Source organism: Bombina bombina, chromosome 5, assembly GCF_027579735.1.
Source record: "Bombina bombina isolate aBomBom1 chromosome 5, aBomBom1.pri, whole genome shotgun sequence".
Lineage (NCBI taxonomy): Eukaryota > Metazoa > Chordata > Amphibia > Anura > Bombinatoridae > Bombina > Bombina bombina.
Window position 1 is genome coordinate 293,661,059 of NC_069503.1, and position 22,701 is coordinate 293,683,759.

At 39.4% G+C, this 22,701-nt stretch overlaps 1 protein-coding gene across 1 annotated transcript in view; it reads left to right on the forward strand.

The window, feature by feature from the left end:
• Positions 1-22,701, forward strand: part of VPS50 (VPS50 subunit of EARP/GARPII complex) — a 994,344-nt gene that overhangs the window by 185,109 nt on the left and 786,534 nt on the right. The window contains exon 6 of the mRNA XM_053714049.1: positions 2,303-2,373. Within this exon, the coding sequence (XP_053570024.1) occupies positions 2,303-2,373 (71 nt within the window). The remainder of the gene's footprint in view (positions 1-2,302; positions 2,374-22,701) is intronic.

Here is a 22,701-nt window from a genome sequence, read left to right on the forward strand (position 1 = left end):
TTTAATATATATATTATGTAATTTATAATCTTGGTAAAAAAACACTGCAAAAATGTTAAGCTTCTTCCCTGTATTAGCCTGACCTCCGGTGCATGATCTGTGAATGCGCATCACTACTGTCACAAGGTGCAAGTCTTCCTTACATAACTCCCCCTAGCTTCCATATATTGCTAACCCTGCATTTTACTCATGCATGCCCCTAGTTTCATTGCACCCTCCGCTTGACTTGCATGCGCTATACTTACTAGTTTCATTGCACCCTCTGCTTGGCTTGCATGCGCTATACTGCCTAGTTTCATTGCACCCTCCGCTTGGCTTGCATGCACTATACTGCCTAGTTTCATTGCACCCTCCACTTGGCTTGCATGCGCTATACTGCCTAGTTTCATTGCACCCTCCACTTGGCTTGCATGCGCTATACTGCCTAGTTTCATTGCACCCTCCACTTGGCTTGCATGCGCTATACTGCCTAGTTTCATTGCACCCTCCACTTGGCTTGCATGCGCTATACTGCCTAGTTTCATTGCACCCTCCGCTTGGCTTGCATGCACTATACTGCCTAGTTTCATTGCACCCTCCGCTTGGCTTGCATGCACTATACTGCCTAGTTTCATTGCACCCTCCGCTTGGCTTGCATGCACTATACTGCCTAGTTTCATTGCACCCTCCGCTTGGCTTGCATGCACTATACTGCCTAGTTTCATTGACCTCCGTTTTGTTTTCCATATACTCAACATCTGACTTTCTCTTTCACTGTCTCGTGGCTTAAATTCTGCCCTCTCTCCTCTTTCAATCTACAATATGTCTCTAAATATAAAGTCAAACTGATTTCATATAACCAACAAGTTGACTTTGGTTCAAAAGTTATACTGTATTTTCAGCAAATTGCTTTGATATATATTTTTTTCTCTATAGGTATTCTAACACATGCAGCTGATCATGCCTATTTAAATTTTACTTCACATTATAATGCAGTCCTACATTTCAGCCATGTATTTTATTTAAATGACTAAGTCATAAAGAATTCTAAAACTAATTAGTAAGATTATTTCTCCAAAAGAAATTCAGGCAAGCGTTTATGCATGCAAATTTTAATGTTAAATTGCCAGAATTCTTCTTTCACCCTGTCACCCTAGCTCTTATTACTGGTTACCAAGATGTTTTTTTCCCTAAGCGTCATGCAGGAATGCATATTCTTGTATCTCTTGCCCCTTTGCTTCGTTTGTTCTATCTTTATTCTTTGTTTTGACCTTGCATGTTTTAATCCTTGTGTTCCCTTTCTATATTTTCATGTAATTTTTCTATAATTTTAAATCACGCTTTCTTTTCTTCATAAACTGACTTCTTTTCCTAAAAACAAGTTAATGGAACATAACTTTTTTTTAAATGAGTTGCAACTTAAAGGTTTTTTGAGGTCTTTTTTCTTGGATTGTATCTTGGTGGCTCTTTTGGAGAGTGCGCAGGATAGTGCTTCAGTGACAAACAAGAGAGACTGTTCTGAAGATTTGTTTTTGTGTCAGAGGTCTTAAATATTATATAAAAGCCACTGTAGAAATCAGGGAGTCTGGGTTTTTTTTTTTAATTTTTTATTTTCTTGTGCGAGAAAGGGACATGAAGCCTTTGGTCTAATCATGGGTTGTGGACTCTCACTTTGTATGACTGTTTCCATCTTCCAGGGCTTGTTATCATTTAAGCAAAGTAATTACATCATAATCCTTACATACTTTTACTAAAATCTAATAGTTCAGTTTGGGCATTTTGTAGAAAGGTCTTAGACTATAAGATTTTTTTTATATTCTTGCCTTCGTATTCTTACTCTTTGGTATTGACCCACCATTACTGTTTATGTCCTCGGGGAGCGTTTGAGAAAACCCGATTTATACTCAACATCAATACACTTTTTTTGTAAACCAGGGTAGAACAGTATAAAGCCTCAGAGTAATTTTGGGGTCTCACTTTTTCTCTTCCCTATGTCTACATTGCTTTTTACTTTCCAATGCATAAAATGTCTACAGTAGGATGGGGATAGGTATTTACCCCCTCAGACTTCTGGGAGGTGTTTTTGCCTACTGCCATAGTCAGGTCTATTACTAGCCAGTACGGATATGGTTATACTTATAGTGTGAAAATATTGATTTATTTGTTAGTATGAATCTCATTGTTTCCTGTTGGAGTAACTGTCAACTGTATTGTTTATTGACCATATCTTTGCAAATATGTTTGGTAGGATATAAGAAGACAAATATGCATAGCTTGTGGTAGAATTGGTCCTAGGTTTAATCAAGTATGTATTTTCTTTTAGGAACTTGAACGTGTTACATCTTTGCAGACAAGTCTTCAACTAGCAGCAGTCATTTGCACTAATGGAAGAAGGTACAGATCTTTATTTCCTGATTTATATTTAAAAAAATCACAAATACACAAGCAACAACACTTAATGTAATGCATGCTAGAATATCAGTTTCATGGACCACAGAAGTCTTTAACGCTAGCACTTCCATGTTATCACTACTCGCACACATCAATTAAAGTTCATCTTTTCTTCTAGATGTTTCACACAATTGTTAGAAGTTGCTGTTATCTGTCTGCCTGGTCATCCATCTATCTATCTATCTATCTATCTATCTATCTATCTTTCATCTATCATATATCATACTAAAGGAATTTATTGTATCCATCATTTGCAGTTGGATCAGTGGCAGACTCATGTGTCATACTGCTAACAGTTTAACTTTTTTTACTTTACAGTATTACTTATGAGGGTTTGTTATTTTAAAACTTACACTTTACAAATAAGTTTTTATAAATTGAACTAGAGATTTTGTCATTTTTATTATTTATCAATACATTTTATATGACAAATTGAATATAAATTATCAAAGATATCTTATGTACTCACTTTTTTCTAACAAGCAGGTTTTGACAAACTATGAATAACTACTTCTCAATATAAATTAGAATTTGTGAACCCAGAGTATGATCATAGTCCTAATTCTGAACAGTGTTCTCCACAGAACATTTTGGCAGCTGGGTGGCTTTATAAAGTAGCCTGCTTTTAAGTAGTTAAATGGGGCTTTGCCGTTTTGTTTTCAGAGAATTTATGTGTTGCTTCAACCATGTAACAAATTTACAGTAGATTTATGATTGTAAGGCCTAAAAAATTTACAGTAGATTTATAATTGTAAGGCCTAACAAGTTTACAGTAGATTTATAATTGTAAGGCCTAACAAATTTACAGTAGATTTATGATTGTAAGGCCTAACAAGTTTACAGTAGATTTATAATTGTAAGGCCTAACACATTTACAGTAGATTTATAATTGTAAGGCCTAACACATTTACAGTAGATTTATAATTGTAAGGCCTAACACATTTACAGTAGATTTATAATTGTAAGGCCTAACACATTTACAGTAGATTTATGATTGTAAGGCCTAACAAGTTTACAGTGGATTTATAATTGTAAGGCCTAACAAGTTTACAGTAGATTTATAATTGTAAGGCCTAACACATTTACAGTAGATTTATGATTTTAAGGCCTAACAAATTTACAGTAGATTTATGATTCGTGAGCTATCACTCAGATACCATTACTTATATTTTTACATGATGATTTCATTAAGCACAATTAACTAAGGCATTTATTTGCTGTTTTGAGTACCAGCACTTATTGCCTATAAACATTATGCTTGTCCTTAATAATAAACATTTACACATGTACACAAGTATTTGATCAAGTAAGATGACAATACAGCATATTCTGTTTTTAATTTTCAATGGCTGGATTTTTAACAGTTTAACAGTAAATACCGTATATTGCATGATCAGCATTTTGCTTATGTTTTCTGCATTGTTTTTGCTCCTACTTTATAAAAAAGTCAAAATTAAACTTTCATGATTCAGATAAAGCGTAACATTTCTTTCCAGTCTACTTCTGTTATTATATTTGCTTTATTTTCATAGAATACTTTGTTGAAAAGTATAGCTAGGTAGATTTAAAAACTGCAGTACACTGCTGGGAGCTAGCTGCTTATTGTCATTGGTTCACCCAACGTATTCATCTAGCTCCCAGTAGTGTATTAATGATCCTGCAACAAAGAGAATGAAGCAAATGTGATAATAAAAGTAAACTGGAAAGTTATTTCAGATGTATGCTAAGCTAAATCATAAAAGAAAAATGTTGGGTTTCATGTCCCTTTTAATTTTCTTAAATGAGGTGTAAACTATTATCACATCAGTATTGAACTACCACACTGGTTTTCGACCCTGTTCTCAGGCATCCCTAACAGGCCAGATTTCTCTTGTTAAGTGTAGTCAGTCCACGGGTCATCCATTACTTATGGGATTATATCTCTTCCCCAACAGGAAGTTGCAAGAGGATCACCCAAGCAGATCTGCTATATAGCTCCTCCCCTCACATGTCATATCCAGTCATTCTCTTGCAACCTAACTAAAGATAGGTCGTTGTGAGAGGTCTGTGGTATTTTTAAACTTAGTTTATTTCTTCAATCAAAAGTTTATTTTAAATGGCACCGGAGTGTGCTGTTTGTTTCTCAGGCAGCATTAGAAGAAGAATCTGCCTGCGTTTTCTATGATCTTAGCAGACGTAACTAAGATCCACTGGCTGTTCTCGCACATTCTGAGGAGTGAGGTAACTTCAGAAATGGGGAATAGCATGCAGGGCCCCCCTGCAAACGAGGTATGTGCAGTAAATTATTTTTCTAAGCAATGGAATTGACTGAGAAAATACTGCTGATACCAATGTAATGTAAGTTCAGCCTTAAATGCAGTGGTAGCGACTGGTATTAGGCTGATGAGTGTGTATACACTGAAGTATTTTTCTAGGGAATGGAATTTGACTCAGAAAATACTGTTAATACTGAAGTAATGTATGAGCCTTAACTGCAGTAACAGCGACTGGTAGCAGGCTTATTAATAACACTTCATAACTTTTAAAATGTATGTTCAAAACGTTTACTGGCATGTTAATCGTTTTTTGTGAGGTACTTGGTGATAAAACTTATTGGGGCATGATTTTTACCACATGGCTAACTTTTGTTTCTGCATAGAAACAGTTAACTGAGCTTCCCCACTGTTGTAATATGAGTGGGAGGGGCCTATTTTAGCGCTTTTTTGCGCAGTAAAATTTCAGTCACAATCTTCCTACTTCATCCTCCATGATCCAGGACGTCTCTAGAGAGCTCAGGGGTCTTCAAAATTCATTTTGAGGGAGGTAATCAGTCACAGCAGACCTGTGACAGTGTGTTTGACTGTGATAAAAACGTTAATTATTAAATTGTTATCCGTTTTTGGGTATTAAGGGGTTAATCATCCATTTGCTGGTGGGTGCAATCCTTTGCTAACTTAATACATTTACTGTGAAAATTTGGTTGCTATAACTAATTTGGTTCATTGATATTTCAACTGTGACAGCTTTTTGTGCTTCTTAACGGCGCAGTAGCGTTTTTTATATTGCTTGTAAATTTAGTTGAAAGTATTTTCCAAGCTTGCTAGTCTCATTGCTAGTCTGTTTAAACATGTCTGAAACAGATGAATCTCTTTGTTCACTATGTTTGAAGGCCTATGTGGAGCCCCATAGAAATTTGTGTACTAAATGCATTGATGTCACTTTAAATAAAAGTCAATCTTTACATGTAAAGAAATTATCACCAGACAACGAGGGGGAAGTTATGCCGACTAACTCTCCTCACGTGTCAGTACTTTTGCCTCCCGCTCAGGAGGTGCGTGATATTGTGGCGCCAAGTACATCAGAGAGGCCCATACAAATCACTTTGCAAGACATGGCTACTGTTATGACAGAAGTATTATCTAAATTGCCAGAATTAAGAGGCAAGCGCGATTGCTCTGGGTTAAGGACAGAGCGCTCTGATGATGGGAGAGCCATGTCCGATACTGCGTCACATTTTGCAGAACATGAGGACAGAGAGCTTCATTCTGTGGGTGACGGATCTGATCCAGGGAGACTGGATTCAGAGATTTCTAATTTTAAATTTAAGCTTGAGAACCTCCGCGTATTGCTAGGGGAGGTATTAGCGGCTCTGAATGATTGTAACACGGTTGCAATTCCAGAGAAATTATGTAGGCTGGATAGATACTATGCGGTACCGGTGTGTACTGACGTTTTTCCTATACCTAAGAGGCTTACAGAAATTATTAGCAAGGAGTGGGATAGACCCGGTGTGCCCTTTTCCCCCCCTCCTATATTTAGGAAAATGTTTCCAATAGACGCCACCACACGGGACTTATGGCAGACAGTCCCTAAGGTGGAGGGAGCAGTTTCTACTTTGGCTAAGCGTACCACTATCCCGGTGGAGGATAGTTGTGCCTTTTCAGATCCAATGGATAAAAAATTAGAAGGTTACCTTAAGAAAATGTTTGTTCAACAAGGTTTTATTTTACAGCCCCTTGCATGCATTGCTCCTGTCACTGCTGCGGGGGCATTCTGGTTTGAGTCTCTGGAAGAGGCCATTCGCACAGCTCCATTGGATGAAATTATGAACAAGCTTAAAGCACTTAAGCTAGCTAACGCATTTGTTTCTGATGCCGTCGTACATTTAACCAAACTTACGGCTAAGAACTCCGGATTCGCCATCCAAGCGCGCAGAGCGCTATGGCTTAAATCCTGGTCAGCTGACGTGACTTCTAAATCTATATTGCTTAATATTCCTTTCAAAGGGCAGACCTTATTCGGGCCCGGCTTGAAAGAAATTATCGCTGACATTACGGGAGGTAAGGGCCATGCTCTGCCTCAGGACAGGGCCAAATCAAAGGCCAAACAGTCTAATTTTCGTGACTTTCGTAACCTTAAGGCAGGAGCAGCATCAACTTCCTCCACTCCAAAACAGGAAGGAGCTGTTGCTCGTTACAGACAGGGCTGGAAAACTAACCAGTCCTGGAACAAGGGCAAGCAGGCCAGAAAACCTGCTGCTGCCCCTAAGACAGCATGAAGAGAGGGCCCCCTATCCGGAAACGGATCTAGTGGGGGGCAGACTTTCTCTCTTTGCCCAGGCTTGGGCAAGAGATGTCCAGGATCCCTGGGCGTTGGAGATCATATCTCAGGGATATCTTCTGGACTTCAAAGCTTCTCCTCCACAAGGGAGATTTCATCTTTCAAGGTTATCAGCAAACCAAATAAAGAAAGATGCGTTTCTACGCTGTGTACAAGACCTCTTACTAATGGGGGTGATCCACCCAGTTCCGCGGACGGAACACGGGCAAGGATTCTATTCAAATCTATTTGTGGTTCCCAAAAAAGAGGGACCCTTCAGACCAATCTTGGACTTAAATATCCTAAACAAATTCCTAAGAGTTCCATCATTCAAAATGGAAACTATTCGAACCATCCTACCCATGATCCAAGAGGGTCAGTACATGACCACAGTGGACTTAAAGGATGCCTACCTTCACATACCGATTCACAAGGATCATTATCGGTACCTAAGATTTGCCTTCCTAGACAGGTATTACCAGTTTGTAGCTCTTCCCTTCGGGTTAGCTACGGCCCCAAGAATCTTTACAAAGGTTCTGGGCTCACTTCTGGCGGTACTAAGACCGCGAGGCATAGCGGTGGCTCCGTACCTAGACGACATTCTGATACAAGCGTCAAGTTTTCAAACTGCCAGGTCTCATACAGAGATAGTTCTGGCATTTCTGAGGTCGCATGGGTGGAAGGTGAACGTGGAAAAGAGTTCTCTATTACCACTTACAAGGGTTCCCTTCCTAGGGACTCTTATAGATTCTGTAGAGATGAGAATTTACCTGACGGAGGCCAGGTTATCAAAACTTCTAAATGCTTGCCGTGCCCTTCATTCCATTCCACACCCGTCAGTAGCTCAGTGCATGGAAGTAATCGGCTTAATGGTAGCGGCAATGGACATAGTACCATTTGCGCGCCTGCATCTCAGACCGCTGCAATTGTGCATGCTAAATCAGTGGAATGGGGATTACTCAGATTTGTCCCCTCGACTAAATCTGGATCAAGAGACCAGAGAATCTCTTCTATGGTGGCTTTCTCGGCCCCATCTGTCCAAGGGGATGACCTTTCGCAGGCCAGATTGGACGATTGTAACAACAGACGCCAGCCTTCTAGGTTGGGGCGCAGTCTAGAATTCCCTGAAGGCTCAGGGATCGTGGACTGAGGAGGAGACACTCCTCCCAATAAATATTCTGGAGTTAAGAGCAATATTCAATGCTCTTCTAGCTTGGCCTCAGTTAGCAACTCTGAGGTTCATCAGATTTCAGTCGGACAACATCACGACTGTGGCTTACATCAACCATCAAGGGGGAACCAGGAGTTCCCTAGCGATGTTGGAAGTCTCAAAGATAATTCGCTGGGCAGAGTTTCACTCTTGCCACCTGTCAGCGATCTACATCCCAGGCATGGAGAACTGGGAGGCGGATTTTCTAAGTCGCCAGACTTTTCATCCGGAGGTCTTCGCCCAACTGATTCATCGTTGGGGCAAACCAGATCTGGATCTCATCGCGTCTCGCCAGAACGCCAAGCTTCCTTGTTACGGATCCAGGTCCAGGGACCCGGGAGCAGTGCTGATAGATGCTCTGACAGTCCCTTGGGTCTTCAACATGGCTTATGTGTTTCCACCATTTCCGATGCTTCCTCGACTGATTGCCAAGATCAAACAGGAGAGAGCATCGGTGATTCTGATAGCGCCTGCGTGGCCACGCAGGACCTGGTATGCAGACCTAGTGGACATGTCGTCCTGTCCACCATGGTCTCTGCCTCTGAGGCAGGACCTTCTAATTCAGGGTCCTTTCAACCATCCAAATGTAATTTCTCTGAGGCTGACTGCATGGAGATTGAACGCTTGATTCTATCAAAGCGTGGCTTCTCGGAGTCGGTTATTGATACCTTAATACAGGCTAGGAAACCTGTTACCAGAAGAATTTACCATAAGATATGGCGTAAATATTTATATTGGTGCGAATCCAAGAGTTACTCATGGAGTAAGGTTAGGATTCCTAGGATATTGTCTTTTCTACAAGAGGGTTTAGAAAAGGGCTTATCCGCTAGTTCGTTAAAGGGACAGATTTCTGCTCTGTCTATTGTTTTACACAAGCGTCTGGCAGAAGTTCCAGACGTTCAGGCTTTTTGTCAGGCTTTGGCTAGGATTAAGCCTGTGTTTAAAACTGTTGCTCCGCCGTGGAGCTTAAACTTAGTTCTTAACGTTCTACAAGGCGTTCCATTTGAACCCCTTCATTCCATTGATATCAAGCTGTTATCTTGGAAAGTTCTGTTTTTGATGGCTATTTCCTCGGCTCGAAGAGTCTCTGAGTTATCTGCCTTACATTGTGATTCTCCTTATCTGATTTTTCATTCAGACAAGGTAGTTCTGCGTACTAAACCTGGGTTCTTACCTAAGGTAGTTTCTAACAAGAACATCAATCAAGAGATTGTTGTTCCATCTTTGTGTCCTAACCCTTCTTCAAAGAAGGAACGACTTTTACATAATCTGGACGTTGTCCGTGCCCTGAAGTTCTATTTGCAGGCAACTAAAGATTTTCGTCAAACTTTTTTTTCAAAATTTTACAAATTTGACACTTTTGCTTCTTCGGAGGCTATTTTTGGGAGAAAGGTACTTCAGGCAGTGGTTCCCTCCGTTTAAAGTTCCTGCCTTGTCCCTCCCTTCATCCGTGTACTTTAGCTTTGGTATTAGTATCCCATAAGTAATGGATGACCCGTGGACTGACTACACTTAACAAGAGAAAACATAATTTATGCTTACCTGATAAATTTATTTCTCTTGTAGTGTAGTCAGTCCACGGCCCGCCCTGTCTTTTAAGGCAGTTCTAAATTTTAATTAAACTTCAGTCACCACTGCACCCTATGGTTTCTCCTTTCTCGTCTTGTTTCGGTCGAATGACTGGATATGACATGTGAGGGGAGGAGCTATATAGCAGATCTGCTTGGGTGATCCTCTTGCAACTTCCTGTTGGGTAGGAGATATAATCCCATAAGTAATGGATGACCCGTGGACTGACTACACTACAAGAGAAATACATTTATCAGGTAAGCATAAATTATGTTTTTGAGGATATCTGAATTGGAGCACAGGTGAAATAATCAGCTGATTAGTAATCTTATTTATTTTACTTGATCTCATTCAAGGTAATCTTGAAAATCCGGCCTGTTGGGGAGGCCCGAGGACAGGTTTAAAAACCAGTGAACTACCCCATGTGCCTTTACTCCTCACTTTCTGTGATGAGATTTTTTTTTTTTTTGTGAAAAATGTTCTGCAGGTCATTTTGAAATAAAATTCAATTTTAAATTAGGCAGTGACACTAAACTAATTACACAACACTAGCTCAATTTCAATGTGTTGTTTAACTGGAGAATAAAGATTTTAAAGTCTTTATATTATATTGCAGCAGTTGAAAATCACATTGCAAATTAGCTGCAGAGAAAAAAAAAGAACATTTAAAAAAAAATATGTCTCTTTAATAAATTACGGCTAGATTTAGAGTTTTGCGGCCAAAGGGGTGCGTTAGCTACGCATGTTTCCCCCCCCCCCCGCACCTTTTAAATAACACTGGTATTGAGAGTTCTCTGAAGGGCTGCGTTAGGCTCCAAAAAGGGAGCGTAGAGGCATATTTACAGCCACTTCAACTCTCAATACCAGCGTTGCTTACGGTAGCGGCTAGCTGGAAAAACGTGCTCGTGCACGATTCCCCCATAGGAAACAATGGGGCAGTTTGGGATGAAAAAAAACCTAACACCTGCAAAAAAGCAGCGTTAAGCTCCCAACGCAGCCCCATTGTTTCCTATGGGGAAACACTTTCTAAGTCTGCACCTAACACCCTAACATGTACCCCGAGTCTAAACACCCCTAATCTTACACTTATTAACCTCTAATCTGCCGCCCCCGCTATCGCTGACCCCTGCATTTTTTTTTATTAACCCCTAATCTGCCGCTCCGGACACCACCGCAACCTACATTATCCCTATGTATCCCTAATCTGCTGCCCACAACATCGCCAACACCTATATTATATTTATTAACCCCTAATCTGCCCCCCAACGTCGCCGCGACCTTACCTACACTTATTAACCCTAATCTGCCGACCGGACCTCGCCGCTACTCTAATAAATGTATTAACCCCTAAACCGCCTCACTCCCGCCTTGCAAACCCTATAATTAACCCCTAATCTGCCCTCCCTAACATCGGCGACACCTAACTACAAGTATTAACCCCTAATCTGCCAACCGGACCTCGCCGCTACTCTAATAAATGTAGTAACCCCTAAAGCTAAGTCTAGCCCTAACCCTAACACCCCCCTAAATTAAATATAATTTTAATCTAACGAAATAAATTAAATCTTATTAACTAAAGTCTTCCTATTTAAAACTAAATACTTACCTGTAAAATAAACCCTAATATAGCTACAATATAACGAATAATTATATTGTAGCTATTTTAGGATTTATATTTATTTTACAGGCAACTTTGTATTTATTTTAACTAGGTACAATAGCTATTAAATAGTTATTAACTATTTAATAGCTACCTAGTTAAAATAATTACAAAATTACCTGTAAAATAAATCCTAACCTAAGTTACAATTAAACCTAACACTACACTATCAATAAATTAATTAAATAAACTACCTACAATTACATACAATTAAATACACTAAACTAAATTACAAAAAATAAAAAAAGATTACAAGAATTTTAAGCTAATTACACCTACTCTAAGCCCCCTAATAAAATAACAAAGCCCCCCAAAATAAAAAAATCCCCCACCCTAATCTAAATTAAAATAGTTAACAGCTCTATTACCTTACCAGCCCTTAAAAGGGCTTTTTGCGGGGCATGCCCCAAAGAAATCGGCTCTTTTGCATGTAAAAAAACACAATACCACCCCCCAACACTACAACCTACCACCCACATACCCCTACTCTAACCCAAACCCCCCTTAAATAAACCTAACACTACCCCCCTGAAGATCTCCCTACCTTGAGTCGTCTTCACTCAGCTGAGCAGCGATGGACCAAAAGAAGAGATCCGGAGCGGCAGAAGTCTTCATCCTATCCGGGCAGAAGAGGACATCCGGACCGGCAAACGTCTTCATCCAAGCGGCATCTTCTATCTTCATCCATCTGACGAGGAGCGGCTCCATCTTCATGACCTCCGGCGCGGAACATCCTTTTCTACCGACGACTACAGACGAATGAAGGTTCCTTTAAGGGACGTCATCCAAGATGGCGTCCCTCGAATTCCGATTGGCTGATAGGATTCTATCAGCCATTCGGAATTAAGGTAGGAAAAATCTGATTGGCTGATTGAATCAGCCAATCAGATTCAAGTTCAATCCGATTGGCTGATCCAATCAGCCAATCAGATTGAGCTTGCATTCTATTGGCTGTTCCGATCTTGGATGACGTCACTTAATGGAACCTTCATTCGTCTTTAGTCGTCGGTAGAAGAGGATGTTCCGCGCCGGAGGTCTTGAAGATGGAGCCGCTCCTCGTCGGATGGATGATGACAGAAGATGCCGCTTGGATGAAGATGTTTGCCGGTCCGGATGTCCTCTTCTGCCCGGATAGGACGAAGACTTCTGCCGCTCCGGATCTCTTCTTTTGGTCCATCGCTGCTCGGCTGAGTGAAGACGACTCAAGGTAGGAAGATCTTCAGGGGGGTAGTGTTAGGTTTATTTAAGGGGGGTTTGGGTTAAAGTAGGGGTATGTGGGTAGTTGGTTGTAATGTTGGGGGGGGGTATTGTGTTTTTTTTACAGGCAAAAGAACTGATTTCTTTGGGGCATGCCCCGCAAAAAGCCCTTTTAAGGGCTGGTAAGGTAATAGAGCTGTTAACTATTTTAATTTAGATTAGGGTAGGGAATTTTATTATTTTGGGGGGCTTTGTTATTTTATTAGGGGGCTTAGAGTCGGTGTAATTAGCTTAAAATTCTTGTAACATTTTTTTATTTTTTGTAATTTAGTGTTTTTTTTTGTAATTTAGTTTAGTGTATTTAATTGTATGTAATTGTAGGTAGTTTAATTATTTTATTGATAGTGTAGTGTTAGGTTTAATTGTAACTTAGGTTAGGATTTATTTTACAGGTAATTTTGTAATTATTTTTTTTTTTTTTTTTTTAAATAGTTTTTTATTGAAGTCATAAACAAATATAACAATAATGACACGTCCAACAATAGTGACAGGGAAGAAAAATACAATACTAATGCCATGATCTTGCCAGGTAAACAACTCAGGTTAAGCCAACATAGTATGCATGTATGAGTTTAAAGAGTGGAACTCTATGATGAGTAATAAAAGAATGGAGAAGCTATAGTTGGTTAGTATTGTGTAAGAGCATGAGGGTTTACAAGGCAGTAGAGCTAAATAGAAGGGGCAAATAAATCCCACTTATTAAAGGCATTAGTAAAAAGTTTGGACTATCAAGATTAAGACCTCAGTTTTATATTTTATATGATGTGTAGACTAGAAGTGACCCCACCTTGTGATGGTTAGATATACTGTAAAATATTTATTTAAGAAATATAAAAGCAAGGGGGGGGTGGTTTTATGGGGGTAAAGGGAGGGGGAAATAGAGTATATTCTCCACATTGTCCTAAAGAGCATTTGTAGCGTTATATAATCTGGTAAAAGTAGGACAGATGTGGAATAGCTTGTGTTTGGCCACTTATGGACCAAATTAGCGGGGAAAGGGATAAGGGAATGCAGCGGGCAAAAGCCGCTCAAAGTGGAGTGGGGCGGGGAATGGAGGGGCGGAGCCATACAGGACAGGAGAATAGGTATGGAAGGACTTATTAGATGGTTATAAGGGTGGGCTTCGCAGGAGAGGCCTGTTGTTTACAAAACCAATAGGGATGGGCATGGCTTTATCTGGGTAAAGTAATTATCTAAGTGAGGTGTTATTCTCATATAATGAGATAGTAAGAGCAAATGTGTAGAATATGCTACCTAGATAAATCTAAAACTTAATTAAGGGAAGTGATGGGGCTCAGCAGTCACTCTGTATTATTATGTGGAGAGGAGGGCATTAGAATGTTCAGGATATAGGGAATCTCTGGATGGGCCCCTCTCCTAGGGGAGTGTCACCTAAAGACAAAGCTGGAAAAAGGAGTAGGGATATGACCCGCAGGCAGTAAGTACCGGCGGGAAAGGGAGGAGAGAGGCTTAACCTGAACAAGTAATATGTACTGATAACGTGGGCAGAACTATGAAAAGGCTTGTGATGACAGTCCCACAGTCAATAATAATGATAGCACATACATAGACAAATATAGATATACAAACATACATTGACTGCTATACACGTGGACAACTAAAGCAATTAGTATTGAGTAATATATATTACTTGTATGTTTAAACGAACTTCTAGCCTATGAGTATCTGATAACTATGCACCCCAACCTCTGGGCTATAAAACTGGTGTATGGAAGTACAACTAGAACTAAAGCCAGTATCACATGTAACCAATTTTGGCTTAAGGCACCAAATCAGAGGGGTACTACAGAATATTAAGTAGGTACTCTAAAGCCATTAGATAGAAATAGCCATATTTAGTGGGGCAGTCACAATGCAAGCTTAAAGTCTAGAAGGGGATAAGTGGCTACGCTAAAATATTCATTTGGCTTTCTGTTTAGTATATAGATAGTGGCAACAAGGCTATTCTTCAGATACCAGAGATCCCAAAACTATTCTGGTAGTACACAGGGGGTATAGTGCGATGAGGCTAAATGCATAACAGGAGGTATTATGTAGATATACACTAAAGAGAGCTATGCTCTCTCAGTTCGGCAGAAACAGCACCTCTCTAAATAAAGGTTTTAGGGAACGTGGACATCATCTAAAGGTAGGATATAATACCATGGGGGAAAAAAGGAGATAAACTGTCTCCTATATATAGGTAGACGCTAAACATTTATAAGTAGAATGTGGCAGCGTATCAGAGACCACAATGTATATGATAACCTGAGTAGGAATGTGACAACATTTTAAGGTGTAGATAGGATTATAATGCAACTTCTGTTTAAAACATTTGAGGCATATATCATAAGAAAAAAAAAAGGCCAAAAAGAAAGAAAAAGAAAATAGCAAAGTTTAAACTGGGAACAGGGATTACATGAGCTGACAATCACAATAACCCCAAAAGCAAAAAGTATTAGCTTACTATGATGAATGTTCAGGGGTATAAAGAAAGTTAACCAATACCATGCCTAATCTTATGCTGCAAGCTAAAATCTAAAGTCCAGGAGTTGTTGGCAGAGCTGAATTACAGATCCTAGCCTCCTGGATCAAAAGTGCCGCTTGACAGACCAGTATAGGGTTGTGTGGAATCCGTTTTGCAATGTCTCTGTTCTGTTCCGGTAGCATGAATTATAAAGGCAGGAACCTCTGATGCACTCCTGATGTCCCAACTAGCGTGGTAATTTAAAAGCCGAAACTGCTTCTTTAGAATGTGTAGACACATCCCAAGGCTTCTTGGTTGCAGCTCTTTGCGCAGCTGTGATGTACAAGGATGGTTCTGAAACTGTGAATCCCCATATCGGGCAGGGGGATTTCTTATAGCAAAGTCTAGATGGGGTTTCCTATCAGCCGGTCGTGTCAGCTCGACTCTGTCGGGCAGGATGTCAGGAGGAGCACAATATAGAATATCGAAATGCCTCGAAAATGTTTCTGAAGCGCCCCAGGATAGCCTCCGTGGGTGAGTAACCTGGTGCCGCAGGTGGGTGGTGAGGAAGGGCTGGGGGTGTTTCTCAGCTCTGGTCGGAACTGCTCCCTTCAACTCTAGTAAGACCTCAACAGAGACGACCGCAACGGCTGTATGTGGGTGCGCCCCCAACAGAATATTTGTGGAGACCTGACCAGTCTGCTGCCCCAGCGGTCGTTCAAATGTAAGTGGGATTGGTGGAAGCAAATCTTCTGTCTGGCTCGCTGCATCCGCATCGCTGTCAATTAGGTGAGCGGCGCCATCTTTGTTGCGCAGATCAGATATGAGAGACCGCAGGCCGTGATACTGCCTGTCTGCTTTACTGCATAGTCCCTCTAGAAATAAAGCCAGATAGATGGATGACTCCTCCATTTTCAAAATAGTGCAAGAGTAACAACAACCGGCTAGTTGATGAACAGGGCTCGTCCGTCAAATGATATTTAGTGGCTCGATTACCACGTTGTACTCTCCGTCTCGGCTTGAGCCATTTAGGATGCCCCTGCGCCGTCTCAAAGTCCAGCAAATCAAATTTCAGGCTCAGGGTACAGAGACCCTGTTCCAGCATATGTCATAAATAGATCTTAGACAGATATAGCTTCTCAGGACGCCATAATTTTAGATTTTCACTGAAAAAGTGTCAGGAGCTCTGCTATGGTGCGTCTTGTTGCTCTGGCAGTTGGCTCCGCCCCCCCATTTTGTAATTATTTTAAGTAGGTAGCTATTAAATAGTTAATAACTATTTAATAGCTATTGTACCTAGTTAAAATAAATACAAAGTTGCCTGTAAAATAAATATAAATCCTAAAATAGCTACAATATAATTATTTGTTTTATTGTAGCTATATTAGGGCTTATTTTACAGGTAAGTATTTAGTTTTAAATAGGAAGACTTTAGTTAATAATATTTAATTTATTTCGTTAGAATAAAATTATATTTAAGTTAGGGGGGTGTTAGGGTTAGACTTAGCTTTAGGGGTTAATACATTTATTAGAGTAGCGGCGAGGTCCGGTCGGCAGATTAGGGGTTAATAAGTGTAGGTAGGTAGCGGCGACGTTGGGGGGGCAGATTAGGGGTTAATATATATTATGTAGGTGTCGGCAATGTTAGGGGCAGCATATTAGGGGTTCATAGGGATAATGTAGGTGGCGGCGATGTGCGGTCGGCAGATTAGGGGTTAAAAAATGTATAGTGGCGGCGATGTGGGGGGACCTCGGTTTAGGGGTACATAGGTAGTTTATGGGTGTTAGTGTACTTTAGAGCACAGTAGTTAAGAGCTTTATGAACCGGCGTTAGCCCAGAAAGTTCTTAACTACTGACTTTTTTCTGCGGCTGGAGTCTTGTTGGTAGAGGGTGTACCGCTCACTTCAGCCAAGACTCTAAATACCGGCATTAGGAAGATCCCATTGAAAAGATAGGCTACGTAATTGACGTAAGGGGATCTGCGATATGGAAAAGTCGCGGCTGGAAAGTGAGCGTTAGACCCTTTCCTGGCTGACTCTAAATAACAGCGGGCGGTAAAAAGCAGCGTTAGGACCCCTTAACGCTGCTATTGACGGCTAACGCAGAACTCTAAATCTAGGCGTTAGTTTCCTTTGCACTAGATCTAACGTTACAAAATTATATGGTAATGTAGTAATAAAAAAAACTAAAGTGCCATATGGGGAGAGCGCTGATTGGACAACAATTCAAACCGTTAGCTCACAGAAAAATTTACTTTTGAAGTGAGCGGCAGAGTGCGGGGTATTGGAATTTCATATCTATATTAAAAAAGCATGTTATAGCGCACCTTCATTACAAATGATGGAGTAAACACCATCTAAAATATCACTTACATTCCGGATCGGATTTTAGAAATGGGAGAGTTTACTATCACTTTAAGCAGTGTTGTGTGATTGTCCGTAGAAATTACTCAATTTCCAACAATATACCCCTGTTAATGACTTGCAAGAAACTCCATTAAAAAAAAATCACATTGTCTCTTGAAAGCCTTTAAAGATTTAAATTTTCTTATTAAAGGGACACTGTACCCAAAATTTTTCTTTCGTGATTCAGATTGAACATGACATTTTAAGCAACTTTCTAATTTACTCCTATTATCACATTTTCTTCATTCTCTTGGTATCTTTATTTGAAATGCAAGAATGTAAGTTTAGATGCCGGCCCATTTTTGGTGAACAACCTGGGTTGTCCTTGCTGATTGGTGGATAAATTCATCCACCAATAAAAAAGTGCTGTCCAGAGTACTGAAACCGAAAAAAAAGCTTAGATACCTTCTTTTTCAAATAATGATAGCAAGAGATAGAAGACAAATTGATAATAGGAGTAAATTAAAAAGTTGTTTAAAAGTGCATGCTCTTTCTGAATTACAGAAATGGATAATTTTGGGTTCAGTGTCCCTTTAATTTTCTTACCATATTTACATTTTCATATGTCATGATTTTAAATGTATTGTTTTTTTTTCACCAAAAAACATGGTGTTGTAATTCTACTAGTGTGACAGGTTAATACAATTTACTGTAACTTATAACAAATCCAGAATATTACCTCTGTGGAATAAACGTTGTCTGTAAATGTCCGAGTTCCCTTTAGAAATCATAGCAGATTTTTAGATGGGTTTTACATTGCAGGAAATATCTTTGTCATTTATGCTGTCCTAAAGAATCTAGTGCATCAATTTATGGACCATTGTGCCTCTGAAATTTCTGCAAAAAGAACTTATTAAAAAGACTGCTTTGTTTGTCTGTAAAAGAACAACCACTGGCTGAAGTGTCTCAATTAGATTAGTTTTATTGCACAGAAACAGTATTTGAAATAAAATGTAAGTTATGATTTTATTACCTAAACCTCATCTGTACATGATTTTATTACGTTTTCCATCCCTGCCCTTCAAAAGTTTCACTGTTGCAATATTTATAGATGCCCAGCCTCAAACCCTAAGGATCTATCTGATAACAGTTTATCATTCCTAGGTTTTTTTTTAACTGCAGTAGTTGCGGTCAACTGATAGCTATTTTTTTATTTTATTCTTCAAGTTGAAACCCTTATTATAAAGTGGCAGGTATTAACCTTGTAGTATATTTGACCGTTGCTAAATTAATGGTTAAACTTGTTTTGCATTCTGTACTCTTCCGCTTATCTCTGGTGTATTTATTTGTGCCATTTCTTTCAGTTTCTTTTCACTTAGAATCCCCTGTTTAATTCTTCCCTGTTTTGTATCTGTTATCTGTGCATACTTTACACACTAACCCCCTTCTTTGTGAAAGCAACTCGAGTATTATACTCACTATCTCTTTCCACACTTCTGTGTCATTTTTTGTATTTTGCTTTAAGTTCATAAAAAGGGACATTAAATACTTTGAGATGGTAATATAAAATGATAAATTGTATATAGTAAAACAACTCTGCAATTTACTTTCATTATTTATTTTATTTATTTCAAACAAAAAGATGAAAAAAATATTTATTTATGCAGAACTTTTACAATGCAGTGCTTAATTACTGATATATATATATATATATATATATATATATATATATATATATATATATATATATATATATATATATATATAATTATAGTCCCCCTACCCCCACCTTACAAAATTATAAAGTATCCCATTCACTTTATGGCCAAACAAAAATTATGTCCAAATTCCTATTCCTTATGTTACTTGCTTTTGCAAATGATGTAGAGTCTAACCCTGGTCCCCCAACAAATTCCATTCCTAGCCTTCCAACCAAAAATCGATGAACTGCAAGCATGGTGTTCACATTACTGAATTGTGGCTAACTGCAAAAATACCTGACTCTGCCATTGCAATACATGGGTATTTATGCCATAGAAATTACAGAGCAAAAAGAGGAGGCGGCATTGTAATTTATGTTGAAAATTCCATAAAGTACACCCCCTTACAAAAATTTAGCTTTCCTGCCACCTTTGATTTCCTTTTTTGGCACAATTGAGATCCCGTGCAGTAAATCAATATTTTTTGCAGGAACCTACCGCCCACCTAGCTCCCTTTCTGACATAGCCCATCTCCTTAGTGAAACCATAGCTCAAAACTCAAAAAGTGAAATGTTGGTCTTTGGAGATTTTATTAATGATTGGCTGAATCCTAAAAAACAATAGTTCTTGCTCACCATTTAAGACTTTACAACTAACGCAATTAATCTCCTCCCCAACTCGCATAAACATTAAAATTCATAACTACACCCTGCTCGATTGGATTCTTTCCACTTCTCCTGACCGAATCCAGGAGGCAGGTGTTCTCCCTAACAGTTTCAGTGACCACTGCTTAGTGTACTGCGTGCGCAAAATAAAGGCTACTAAATCCTCTCACAAGGTTAAAATCACCAGGTTCTTCAAAAAATTTAATCGTCAATCATTTCTAAATGACATCAAGAACCTCCCCTGGCACAGATTAAACCTAATTCCAGATTTAGACTCTGCAGTTGAATTCTTTCAGTCCGAACTCCTACAAGTTTGGAATTTGCATGCCCCGCTGCGTAAGGTGAGAGTAAAAAGAGCACATATGAATTGGATCACAGCTGACTTCATTAAAATGTACTAGTTTTGAGATTCTTTGTGGTCAAAGTACAAGCATACTGGCTCTATGAATCATCACTGTGTATATAGACAATGGCGAAATATATGCACTAAACAAACAAAATTGGCCAAGGCCCAATATTTCTGTGAATATCTGAACAATAACATATCAAACCCTAGAAAGTTTTGGAAAGTCATAAATAACTTGCACACTCCCCCAATCCACTCCAAACCCTCCACTGTCAAAGTGGGCAACCTAACCCTGCAACTTACCTTAGAAGTAGCAAATGCTCCACCACCCTGATTGACAAACTAATAAATGACATGCATCCTGAAACTACAAATGTGGATCAGGACCCACTAAATCTGCAAAGACCCAATATACAGGGAGTCCAAAATTATTAGGCAAATGAGTATTTTGACCACATCATCCTCTTTATGCATGTTGTCTTACTCCAAGCTGTATAGGCTCGAAAGCCTACTACCAATTAAGCATATTAGGTGATGTGCATCTCTGTAATGAGAAGGGGTGGGGTCTAATGACATCAACACCCTATATCAGATGTGCATAATTATTAGGCAACTTCCTTTCCTTTGGCAAAATGGGTCAAAAGAAGGACTTGACAGGCTCAGAAAAGTCAAAAATAGTGAGATATCTTGCAGAGGGATGCAGCACTCTTAAAATTGCAAAGCTTCTGAAGCGTGATCATCGAACAATCAAGCGTTTCATTCAAAATAGTCAACAGGGTCGCAAGAAGCGTGTGGAAAAACCAAGGCGCAAAATAACTGCCCATGAACTGAGAAAAGTCAAGCGTGCAGCTGCCAAGATGCCACTTGCCACCAGTTTGGCCATATTTCAGAGCTGCAACATCACTGGAGTGCCCAAAAGCACAAGGTGTGCAATACTCAGAGACATGGCCAAGGTAAGAAAGGCTGAAAGACGACCACCACTGAACAAGACACACAAGCTGAAACGTCAAGACTGGGCCAAGAAACTGATTTTTCTAAGGTTTTATGGACTGATGAAATGAGAGTGAGTCTTGATGGGCCAGATGGATGGGCCCGTGGCTGGATTGGTAAAGGGCAGAGAGCTCCAGTCCGACTCAGACGCCAGCAAGGTGGAGGTGGAGTACTGGTTTGGGCTGGTATCATCAAAGATGAGCTTGTGGGGCCTTTTCGGGTTGAGGATGGAGTCAAGCTCAACTCCCAGTCCTACTGCCAGTTTCTGGAAGACACCTTCTTCAAGCAGTGGTACAGGAAGAAGTCTGCATCCTTCAAGAAAAACATGATTTTCCTGCTATATGTGGATGGGTGTCTTTTGGTAAGTATGTTTTCATTACTTAAGACACTCTCAGCTATGGTTTGGCACTTTATGTATTTATATAAAGTTCCAAATATATGTATTGTACTTATAGTTGCCATGATTCAGGTTTCAGTATATTTCCTTTTGCAGACTGTCAGTTTCATATCTGGTAAATGCATTTTTTAGAAAAATTTATTTTTTACCTGGGGTTTAGTCTTTTTTCAATTGAATGTCATTTTAAATTTGCGGGCAGAATTAGGCTCACGAGGGCGCAAAATGCCAAACTATATTGCGTCACTTTTGGCGCAAGATTTTTTTTGGCACGAAGTTACGTTCGATGATGCAAATTCGTCATTTCCGGCGTCTTTGTCGACGCTGAGTCCTTTCACAAGGTTGCGTCTTCAATGACTCGAATGTGTCATTTCCGGATGTTGTTAGCGGCATAAAATGTTCTCAGTTTGTTTGTGCGTCATACTTGGCGCCAAATATATTCATTTTAAAACCCATTCCTATATGCCTCTTGCCTTTTTCTCTATCAGAGGGCTATGCTGTTTGCATTTTTTTCCCATTCCTGAAACTGCAATATAAGGAAATTGATAATTTTGCTTTATATGTTGTTTTTTCTCTTACATTTGCAAGATGTCTCAATCTGATCATGTCTCAGAAATCATCAAATGTTGGAATCCTGCTGACTGATATCAGTTATACCAAAGCTAAGTACATTTTTTGTAATCTTGTGGAGATTATATCTTCAGCTGTGGCTTGTAATAAGTTGTCATGATAAACTTTTACATGCAGAAAATGTGTCCATCAGTAATAGTACATTGCCTGTTGCTGTCCTTTTAACATCTAATGTACAAGATATACCTGTGAATTTATAAGACTGTATTGCTGATTCTATTCAGAAGTCTTTGTCTGCCATCCCGCCTTCTAATAAATGTAAAGGTCTTTTAAAACTTCTCATAAAGTTGATGAAATTTCATATGACCGACAACATACTGAATTATCCTCCTCTGATGAGGATCTATCTGATTCAGAAGATCCTTCCTTAGATATTGACACTGACGAATCTACCTATTTATTTAAATGGAGTACATTCGTTCTTTGTTGAAGAAGTGTTGATTATATTGGATATTGAGG